The sequence below is a fragment of the Anguilla rostrata genome, chromosome 7, assembly GCF_018555375.3.
Source record: "Anguilla rostrata isolate EN2019 chromosome 7, ASM1855537v3, whole genome shotgun sequence".
Taxonomy (NCBI): domain Eukaryota; kingdom Metazoa; phylum Chordata; class Actinopteri; order Anguilliformes; family Anguillidae; genus Anguilla; species Anguilla rostrata.
Window position 1 is genome coordinate 54,775,117 of NC_057939.1, and position 11,729 is coordinate 54,786,845.

Sequence of the window (11,729 nt, forward strand, 5' to 3'; positions counted from 1 at the left end):
TCACATGACCAGAGTGTAGACAGCTTTTGTCCCTTGATTTCCCGTCATTAATAATGAAGAATTTGAATTGTGCGCACTTTGACTTGCGATCAGGTCAATGAAGATGCTTGAGCACATGCGCTTAATTAAAGTTCAATGTGTCAATGTCGTCCAAACTGCTAGAACTTCAAAGTCGTTAACTTCTTTCTTCTAACCTTAATGTATACATTAACGTATAAATTTAAATTGTGCCCAACGTTGATGAATGTTTAGTTATTGTTTTAATCATTTTAATATCTATAGTCTGGTGCACAGACATAGTTTCATAACTGTTGCACAGATGCACAGAGTATGTGCATTGCAGTAGGATCGTTCATATTGAAATTTTTTTGTTTTTTGTGACACATTGGCTAGAGCACATACTTTATCCTTATTATTTACATTATTTTCACTTTCACATTTCTATCAGGGACCTGTCAGTTGCATATTAATTGGTTACATACCAGTTGAGGACACTGGGAATCATTAGCAGATGGGGTAGATTTAACTGGAAATGCAGAATTGATTCTCTGCAGAAGGAACAATGTACAGAGCACATTAATCCCATCCCCATCCCCAGCCCCAGCGCCCCCACCCCCCCACCCCCCCTCACTCAACAGACCCAGCCTCCCCCCATACGAAGATACGCTCCAGCACTCCTATAACATATGCTCCAGTCCGACCTATCGAAGCTGAAGTGCTTGGTATTTGTTGTGCCGAGCAATTGCAAGCAGCTTGTCCAGCAGGGGGCGCCCCTCAATCTGCAGCCAGGCTGCAGAGTTGTCCAGGAAGTGGTGCCTGTGTCCCAAAGACTCCAGCAGGGCCTGGAGGGCCTCCGGGGCCTGTTTGAGATACTCCTCCCCTCTCATCCCCGCCCGGTGCAAGCTGTCCGAATGGCTGAGTACGAGCAGGGTGTGGCTCCTCCAGGCTGGGCCCAGCAAGTCCTGTGCAGAGTGCACACACACACACACACACACATACACACACACACACACGCACACAAATGCATGCACACACACACACACACACACACAAATGCACATGCACACACACACACAAATGCACGCACATATGCACGTGCACACATGCATGCCCACACGTGCACATGCACCCACCCGTACACGCACACACACGCGCACACACACACACACACACACACACACACAGACACAAATGCACACGCACACGCACATATGCATGCGCACACATGCATGCCCACACGTGCACATGCACCCACCCGTAAACGCACACACAACACAAACACACACACACAAATTCATGCACAAACACACATGCACACACACGCACACACACACAGGCACAGACACACACACATTTTATAAATGGCCACTGACTCTGTAATACTCCGCTATATTAGACTGAAATAGCAGCGCATTATAATCATAAAACCATAAACATCGTCAATTTTGGACTTTCAGGGTCTTACATTTCAGTAGTCCTGCTGTCAGCCATAACCGAGGACCACAATCCAATTTTTAAACTGCTCTCGATTGAGCCGAAGAGCTCAAGATAATTGTGTTTGAAAGGGAGGCTACACAGTTTGTTCAAAGAAAGAAAACTTAAGGGACTTGCTACATGAAGGAGAACATCCTTCTGAGTCTTGGAACGAGGAGGCAAATCGCGGGTAACCTATACCTGTGTTAAATGTTTTTGACATAAAAAAATCATAGAGCGAATGGATAAGAGACCAGCAACGAATCCCCATGAAACATCAGTCATGCTTTTCAGGTCCAATTCTGTTGAGCAATTATTTCTAAATATTAATTTCACACTGCCGAAATGTCCGTAATAACTATTCCATCTATGGTAGGCCTGAGCCAGACTACTCTGGCATTTCACTGAAAATGAGTTCCACATGGAAGAGGACACAGCATTCAGACATGTTGCTGCGTCCAAGATGCTGTTCAGTGGACTTCTAAATGCACGAGGTTTGATAGTTAAGAAACCTGAATCAAACTCACGTGTGCATACACACACACACACACACCTTTCCTGACATATCTAATAAAAGTAATATATTTTAGTCACATTTTAATTTGATAGATTGATAATTGGATGGCTAGTTGGCTTGGCTGCACACATGTTGCCTTCAGTGTTAAATTGTGCCTTAATGAACAGCAATGGATGTCTGCCTTAAAATGTGGTCTGTATTTCCTTTTTGTGTGCTGTGTCCTCACGCTGCTTATATAATAGCATCAGGCATTCAATAAGACAGAGCAGCATGGATATAACATTGATGCTTTTATAACCACGTTACCTTAGTATACCTTTCCGTTGGCAATATTAATATTAATACACCTGATCCCACATAAATAGCTGCAGTTAGCAAAGTTCTGAGATTCCCCCGTGATACTGCGATGGCAGCCATTTTATATTCAGCAGACAGATGTGTCCGTTTGAAGCCACTCCACGTATACAGCCCTGCGTGGATCTGTGGATCTGGCATGACTCTGACTTTCATATTTCTCCATATTGAAAACCCTTAAACCGATGTGACCTCAGTGCTGTTGACATCTGAGGCAACACGATTGATGGGTTTGTCACAGGTATCCCTCAAGGGGGGAAAAAAACATGGAAGATCACTTGTCTCCTAGCAAGATATTGATGGTCTTGTCTTTCAACAGGTACTGTATTACAGTTCAATCAAGGTAAATCTGCATACACTCACGAAATGCAGGTGTGCTTCCATTTCTTAGATTTTCCAGAAGTGTGATGGAATTTTTGCTATACCACATGGAAATAGTTTTTTTAAATGTTTTTTTTTTCAATTCAAGAGTGCAAAGTAAAAAATTCATTTTTCAATGTTTATGGGACCCACAAATGCAATGTCAGTGTGTTCTTTCACAATTTTTTCGTTCCTCCTCATGTTTATGAAACGCCAATATTTAAAAAAAAGTTCTTGATCAAATTGTCTTTTACAAAATTCTTTTTTCATTTCATTCTATTTTTGGATTCTGGATTAATGTTCAGCTTAACAAAACCAATAAACCCTGTCCATAAATTCATGTAAAAGCAGCTTTTCTTACTGTACCCAACAGGTTGTGGAACTGTATATTTAGGTACCTAATTTAATTTTGGATGTTTTGTAAGAAAAAAGTATAACGCGTACTGTAAATGATCTCTCAACGACCCTGAACACGAGCACTGAACTCTCCTTGAAGTGTCTGACTGTTATGGAGAAACAGAGTCCCGGGTCTGTTTCTGTTGGAGCATAAGCTGACTCGACTCGGAGAACGTCTCCTCACCTGAGCCAGGTGAACCAGCCGAGCGTCCTCCTCACCGAACGGAACGTCGGCCCTCCGGACCAGCGCCACGGCGTGTGGTCCCGGGTCCAGCGCGCGCTCCACGTTTCCCACAATCCTCTCCCTCGCCTGCTCCGAGCTCAGGCCGGGGCTGGGGTAGGCCGGGGTGTCCAGGACCCGGAGCTGCAGGGTGACCTCCGAACCCTGCCGCCGCAGGAACGCCGGGAACGCCCTGCGGCCGAGCCGGCATTCCCGGGTCACCGCGCCCGGAGACAGCCGGCTCGGGAAGTCCACGCTTCCCAGGAGAGCGTTCCCCGTGGCACTTTTGCCGGACTGCGGCCCCCCCAGCAGCAGAACGTTGAGGCGCTGAACCTTCAGCTCATCCGCGTCCATCGCTGCTCCCGTATCTCCTGCTGTCAACGGTGAAGAAAGGAGCTTAGAGCCACCGGCAGGAGGGATATCGACCGATCAAGCACATTCCCATTCCTGTTTACCCCTGCATAACAAGAATAGAGTACTCCTGATAGCTGTTACTGAAAGCCAAATTTGCTGAATGTCAAATTTGACTAATTACTCAATTTCCTGGCGAAAGCTGCACTTTTTCTGTTTTCTTTTATTATTACATCCAGGCGTAATGCCTAATCTCAACTCTTAGGCCTATGCTGTTGTAATATTCATTGTACATTTGATTAGGCAAAGACCAGAATGCACTCTGTCTGAAGTGTTTGCCATAAACAGAACAATTCATACAGGGCAACTCAGTCACTTAAGAGCTGCAAAGTGACCTCACTACCACAAACTGACTTTGAAATGAACTTAACCAGAGGCTCACTAGCCCTGGAAGAGTCCAAAGAACTACAGTATATTACATGCTATGTAACTTCTTATGAAGTGTATATAACACAGAAGCTTTAAAACATAAAAAGTAAAAACATGAGTACATATAATAAAAAAAGAAAATTCTTTTCAGGGCTTTTTTTCCGCCATCGATAAATAAACCAAATCAGATTCCAGTGTTTTCTTTTAGCTACAGCCAGAAATGGTCGTATCTGTGAAGTTTGATGGAATCTGTATTATTTTAGCAGAAGGAGTCCTGGAACATAGTTTTCTCATTAAAGACCTTTGAAAAGTCTCCAGCACATTGTGCAACTACAGGTGTTTTGAAAGCGATCTCGAAAATCTCAAAGTCGGTCTCTCCACACAATATCTGGCTGAACCCATGACACAGGAGAACACAGCAGCATTAAAGAACACCATACACAGTGGCTTTGATCACCTTTTAACTCTATTACCAGCTAATTAGATTTTTGCTTGTAAATGTTGACCCTTCTTCACATTCAGGAATTCCACACAGTTTTGGAAATAATTCTGGTTATGACATACCGACATTCTGGTATATTTTTAATAGCAGCGTAACAGTTTGACTACAGTTTTATATTATTTTAGATGTCAGTTTTACACTATTTAATTTGAAGTTTTAAGCTCTGTGCTGCTTACCTTCTGTGGCAGTGGAAATTCACGAGTGAGTGAGTGAGTGAGTTCCTGTCTCGTGCATCCTATTGTAAAGTGCTTGTGTGCGTCTGCTCGCGATGGCTCCACATTGTTTGCACTAGTTACTGGTTAACTACGTCCCCCATTGGTTTATTATCGCCATTGTGCTCACTTACAGTACAGCCAGAGGCCTTATCAGCTCAGAACTGTAAAAAAGAGTTAAACAGCAACCATTTTACAACTTTATCAGGGTGCATGAATCATTGCTTTGTCGTTTGTGTGGGTGATTATTTATTACCTATATATATATATATATATATATATATGACACCTTATGCATTCAGATTAAATATTTAGACTCGTTTGAAGTAATAACCTGCCTATAACCTGTTTATATTTTTTTGATTAGTGTGGATAGTAGTGATGTGCTGTGGAAGCCATTGCAAAGAGTGTTTAAAGGTGAAGGGTATCGTGGTGTCAGTGACCAGGAAGGGGCACCTGAAGCAGACCTTCCATGTCATAGATACTCTGCAGGCCGGAAGTGGATGCTGAACGAGACCTCAAAGATCAAGCCTCAAAGAGAGACAAGACAGCCATAGCCAAGCATTAGACACGCTTGCAGGCAAAGCCAAGGACATGCTTTTCATTTGTGTACAGTTTTGGAAATATAAGACAGGAGAAGAAAGTAAAAAAATCTAAATAAATCGTTACAGGTTAAGATACTGTAGCCCTAATGCACGCAGTCTGTTATATTATATTTTTACAAAATGACATCAAAGCAAAAACATGGATGTATGAGCACGCACACCATATGTATACTGTGCATTATAGTTCTTTTTATACATTCAAGGAATAATAGTAGCACATTACAAGCATATGGTATCTCCAAAACATCTTACAAGGACATTTAAAGTGAAGGCTTATTGCGAGCCTGCTATGTTTACAACACTGTATAACTCATTATCTTCTGCTCCCTGCTCAAGGATAATACAAAACAATACTAATTTATAAACCATCACATTGTTCGAGGCCAGTTTGGGGCGATAAAGTAGGTTAGTGACTGGTTGGTTTAACAGTTGGGGCACTCAACATTTAACTGAAAGGGGGCGGGTTCGATTCGAGTTGGGGTGCAGCAGGAGTAAGCTTAAGCAGTGTACTGATGCTGGATGGCTTCAGTGCAATATCCAGATGTGTAAATGGATTGGATATTTAAAAAAAGAAAAGAAATATATGCTATTTTTCATCTGCTTTGAAAGCTGTGGTCATGTTTTTGTTAACATTTATCAGTGATTACATGTCTTTAAAATGGGACCGGCCTGTTTTGAGGAGACGCCTGCATCCAGGAACCAGGGCAGTGCTTGTTTACAGTTGTGCTTTATTGTGGAGCACATTACCATACAGCACAAGCAGCAGATGTGGGTGGATTAGAGGGCAGGGAGAAACAGGGCCAGCCGACTGATGCACTGTGGAACAGTGAATAAAGCTCTGATCACAAAAGCAGCCATGAGAGGAAGCTGAGTGGATGGGATGTTTGCCAGGAGCACATTAAAACACAGACAAACACAGCTGTAATGAAGAAACCTTATTTAACTAGAAACGTCATTACACATTACTATGCAAACAACCGAATCACAGCAGAACGGACTATCATCCCAGTGTAAGAAATATTATTTTTTACAGCAATTCAAGAACTTTAATGGTCAGCCATGTAGACACTGGGCAAAAATATATATAAGGAGATTGATATCTTGCAGTGGACTATATCCTGATCAAAAATAATTCCTTCAAAGGGCAGGGACTATCCTTCAGGTAAATAATATTTATGGCTCAATGGCTGAACATGCAAAAAATATATGTCCCTACTTTGTCCTTATTAAATAAGTGTCATTTTAAGAAGAAAAAATATTTTGAAAGCAAATCAAGGCTATAACATTTTGCAGGGGATATCTTATAGGATAACTCATCAGAGGTTTATTGTAAAGTGACAGACATAGCTACATTAGCACAGAAACGCCACACAGCCCCTCCCCACTCTCAACATTCCACAGGAAGTGGAAGCAGTGCAGCAGTGGAAGGCATCACCATGGTGACCACATGAGGGCAGAGCCTCACCAGTGTGAGAGAACACAAACAGACATAGCGCACACAATTCACTTCCTGTTTCAGAGAGAGCTTCCAGAGGTAAACACATTACAATTAATGGCAATGAGTTTTTATTTATTTGTTAGGCTTAGGCACTATTTACTATTTTTTATTATTACCCAATACAAGTAATCAAGGGGGAAGTTCTACATTTTTGGTTAGGAGTCGCTAAACTAACTCACTGAAACAAGGCAGGAAAAGTTCATTGTCATCCATAAAATATATTTTATCTATGACTTAATGCAATGCTCCTTTTTGTTTTTGCATTTTCTTTTTGTATTTGTGTTTTGCACTTCGGGGCTGCACATTTTTGTTTTTGTATGTTGCATGTGCACCTCAGGGCCGAAACTTTTTGTTTTTGCGTTTTCTTTGTTTTTGGGTTTTGCACTTCAGAGCCACCATAATTTACACCTGATCAAGATCAAATCAAGGTGGTGAATAAGGATTCTTCATCAGCCAAATGTAAAAGAGCAGCAGAATTATAACTATTTCAGCTGACGTGCGCTGTTATCTGTGACTATATTTACAATATCAAAGCCTCAAATCCCTAATTGATCTCGCGAATACAGTCACAGCTGACAGGAGTTGTTGTTCTTTAGGCTACGTCACTATTTACAAAATACGAACCATGGCTTTGTGCACCCTAGCGCTTTAGTACAGTTCACACAAGTGAGTTTGGCAGCACCGTCCAACCATCTGGGAGGAATACAGTGTCAGCTGTGTAGCTGGACTAGTGCTCTAAGGACTTTTAGCGAATTGAATGGAAGACAGTTAAAGATTAGCCTTGGTTATCAACTGTTATAGACAGGGCTAGTTAAATACAAGCTAAGTAAACACCAGCTCTGTTAACCTATGGAGTAATTATTTTTATGTGCATCAGACAACGTCAAGTGCTATTATGTAATTTACCTTCCATTAGCCCTTTTGTTAGCTGTACATGACTTCATACAGTGTTTCACGGTCAAATATGACTTAAGAGTCTGATATAATTGTGTTATTACTAGTTGTGAAACTTTGTGAGCAGAACTATGGGGGATTGTGTCCTAGCAGGGAATTTCTGTTGACAAAGAGTGAAGTACTGTAAGTTAGCACTACTGCACCCATTAAACAGAAGAAAGAGCAGGACGCCTCTTCCTACAGTATAAGACAGTAAGCACACTGATATGCACAGTAAAATGTCTAGTGTTCATTCAACCCTAACAGAGTACATTTGGTCCCACTCCAAATGTACTCTGTTAGAGTTGAATTAACACTTGAATTTTTACTTTGTAGGATCAGGTTTCTCCTGTCCACATTCTAACGTTATCCCGTATGAGCTACAATATATGTGCTGTGTGGCATGAAGACTGACTGCAAAAGATTACCTGACAATTGCCCTCTCAAGATTTTCAAGATTTAAGTCAATTATGTTGCAAGACATAATTCTGTATTCACATTAATGAAGAATAATATCCAACAATGTAGCGATATTGTAACAATTACCATACTATCGTAATGAAATGATTTTTTTTTTTTTTTTGTATGAAGCAGATGTAATGAAATACCTGGCATCAAATGCTTCACTGTTTTTCTAATCAGTTTCTTCCAAGGCTTGGTGTTTTATTTCAAGCATTAAGCATATGACCCAGAGCCAACAGGCACATCTGATTCTTAACTGGAATAAATTAAGGGTTAGAATTAGGCAAACCATTTAAATGTTTGGAAATCAAAGCAGGAATTAGGATGTGGTCACGCTGGCTAATTAGCAAATCCCTTTGTTTCGTATAAGTCACGGGTAAAAGCATGAATAACACCCTCGCAACCATGTGCCAGAAGTGCACTGTTCATTCAAAATATCATCCTAATAGTTCTCTGAAACAATACCCTCCCCTCTTTCCCCTTATTAATGGTCAATGTGGATAACACACAGGTGGGCAATATATAACACTGTTACTAAGTGGCTACACACAGTTTGAATGTTTGTAATGACACCATAAGCACCACACGATACTTTCAGTGACAGTTCCTCGTACGCATCATCCATCTTTAAAGAAGCTGTTTTAGTTAATCATGGAGGGGGGGGGGGGAGGGGGGGGTGGTGACCAGTGATGGAAAAACACATTTATATTAATTTTACTCGTCAAGAACAGCCTTATGGTTCATCAAATAACGGTCAACATCGTGAGCGAATGAGCTCGACTGAATTAACTAGCAGAAGATGCAGAGCACCCCGCAACGCTGCTTTGTAAAATGTCGGAGTAAATCAGACACTGTGTATGAAATACGCTTGGATTAGAAGCACACTGCTGTAGGCTTACATTAAATTTATTTCGTGTGGTTTTTTTTTGTTTTTTTGTCATAATCGAGGCCACTTGCGGTCCACGTCAGCGTGTAATGCGGTTGTCCACAGGGGAGGACACACGTTTTCAAAATGTCCCGTTACAGTTCCCCAGCTGTTCACCGACTTCTCATCCTCTGAGTTCTCAGCAACCCAACTGACCTATATTTCCCTTATTTCTGACAACAAAAAAAGAAGTGGCGAACACATTTTGTCCGAAATTAAGCAATGCACAGTGTGACCCCGTTGTGTCTGCTCTGGAAGGAAGTGTAACGGGTCAAGCGAGAGTGCTGTGGCGTGAATTTCCAAACACCTCGGTGTTGAAAACTCGAGCAGCCACTTAAAACATGTTCTTTTGCCATTTTTGCAAGCAAGATGAGATAATTGTGTAGCCAGTGCAGAGGAAAACTCTCTCGCACAGCCAGATTTATGATAATCCTGAATCGGGCAGGTGTCCCGCTCATGCGCGAGCTATTTGGTTTCTCCTGTCTAACTTATTATTTTTGATAATTTTGGCTATAACATGTGATCAGGAGAGGAACCAGAACCACACTCATTCCAGCACTGTGACCACTGCATATTTGATTCACCTGTAACAAAGGTGCTATGTCCCAAATCTGCCCACAACACGGTAACGAGCACAGAAAGGAACGTTGCTGCATAACACACAAGACGCAGGGTCCAAACACTACTGTCAAGCACAAAGGACCTTTTTAGGTGGCCTTAATTTGTCTCTCCACAGAACAGCAGAGTCAAAGACATTGTATTCCACCTGCTTGGGAAGTCCCAGGGGGAAAGACTGAGGTAATGGGCATAATTATTTCACAATAAGAACACCACTGTCCTATGTAGGCTATTATGGAATACATTTTATGATAAATTAATTACAGGTAGGTTAACTGGTCACGTGATCTGTTTGGGGTTGCTCATGTCTAACCGCTTTCGGTGACCGCAGTGATGTCTCTGAGTTGCTTATCAGCGCGCTGTGTCTGGGATTGGCAGCTTTTTCCCCACTCTGATAATATCACGATCTTTGAGTGTAAGATGGCTGCAGATAGCGGGGTTTTCATTTTGATTTCTGAATGCCTTGAATGCTGCCTCTTGAGATTAAGAAAGCTGAACTCTTTATTTATTTTAGGAAAACACGACATGTTTCCTTGAAATAAATCCTGGTAAATTTTATTTATTTATTTAACATCCACCATGATGTTGTATGATGCCTAAATGATAACCATTTGTGTATGTTTTCAGTATGATTGTTTTACTTTCATCTTTACAAAAATGTTCTTTTCTGCAAAAAATCTTTTTTGCTTTTTTCCAGGGCTGCCCTGATAAGATACAATAGCATTGTAGAATAACATAACTGTCATGACAGATTAATTGGTACGAATTTCGAACAGCCTTGTCAGTAGGGCTGGGAATGTAATCTAATTAAATTCACCAGATGCATTCACCTCCACCTTGACAAGCTGTCAGAGTCTCACCTTAACCGCTAATGTGAAATTAATTTCCCGATCTCAAGTTCCTCGTGTTTCCCATTTTCATTTTTAGTACCCACAGAAATCCTCCACGACAAGATGCTGCTCACATACTACTTCCACAGAAACTGGGCAGATTTTGCCCAAAGTAGGAGGATAGGTATTACACTTACAAGGTAAAAAGAGAATATTATAAACAAGATATCCTACCCGGTCAACCCAGACAATGGTATGGAACAAAATGATTTGTCCACCAGCAGTGTATCCCCGTGCTGTTCTGAAGAGGATTTGCTCGCCAGATCATCCAGCTGCAGTCTCCTTTGATCCTTGGCCCTCTAGACATTTTATAAAAGATCTTCACTTCTCCTTTATAAAGATCCTGTTTCTTTTTTACTGCAATACTAACTGTTTCAGCTGGAGGAAGTTTTTAATCGTTATTTAACCTGAAAGGTTCCTCTTCTTGTCAAATGTGTGGTTTTCCTGTAATTCAACATGTAACAGTAAGACTTTATCATTTCTCACGGGTGAACTTTATGCCTTAATCCTGTACTCAGATGGGTCCCACTCCCAGAGACGGTACCTCCACACTACAAAAAACAAAAGAAAGCAAAAAATTATTATTTTATGATTTTTTTCTTGCATCGGTCACAAAGTGTCATGACACCGATTTGTTTTTGTATAGCGAACCTATTTTGGTCCAGATCTGGCCCAGACCAGCAGACTGACAAAATTGTTTCTGATCAAATCAGACACAGAGGTGCAAGCCAGGTGAGGCTTCTATGTGGATGTGCTGGTCTGAAACATGATTGGCCGCTATGTGTGCAATGTAACTGATGCTGATGCTTGTAACTTCAATTTTGTGGTAACCTATCACAGTGACAACACGATCATATTAAAGCAAGTCATGAAAGGGTGAAGAGAACCACATACAAAAATATAGCACGCAGTGTGTGTGTGTGTGTGCCTGTGAGTGTGTTCATGTGTGTGTACGTGTGTGCGTGTGTGTGTTTCTGTCACAAG

At 41.4% G+C, this 11,729-nt stretch overlaps 1 protein-coding gene across 5 annotated transcripts; it reads right to left on the reverse strand.

Annotated features, from left to right (window-relative positions):
• Positions 1-619: 619 nt before the first annotated feature.
• On the reverse strand, positions 620-11,060 carry LOC135260089 (GTPase IMAP family member GIMD1-like). Of its 5 annotated transcripts, none has more exons than XM_064345256.1 (3): positions 10,920-11,060; positions 3,285-3,691; positions 620-962 (listed from the first exon to the last, which is right to left on the reverse strand). In XM_064345256.1, the coding sequence occupies exons 2-3, from the start codon at positions 3,672-3,674 to the stop codon at positions 702-704; spliced, it is 651 nt and encodes a 216-aa protein (XP_064201326.1). In that variant the 5' UTR covers positions 3,675-3,691; positions 10,920-11,060; the 3' UTR covers positions 620-701. The 5 variants fall into 5 exon arrangements, with proteins under 5 accessions (XP_064201326.1, XP_064201325.1, XP_064201328.1 ...); XM_064345255.1 differs by having other exon boundaries at positions 3,285-3,694; XM_064345258.1 differs by lacking the exon at positions 10,920-11,060 and adding an exon at positions 10,716-10,736 and having other exon boundaries at positions 3,285-3,694.
• Positions 11,061-11,729: the final 669 nt, after the last annotated feature.

What these genes read in the sequence shown, in the direction of transcription:
- LOC135260089 (XM_064345256.1), bottom strand. Translation starts at nt 3,674, where the DNA reads ATGGACGCGGATGAGCTGAAGGTTCAGCGCCTCAACGTTCTGCTGCTG. An exon ending in GGCTGGTTCACCTGGCTCAG is followed by an intron (nt 963 to 3,284) that starts GTGAGGAGACGT and finishes CACTCTGCACAG; the next exon opens with GACTTGCTGGGCCCAGCCTG.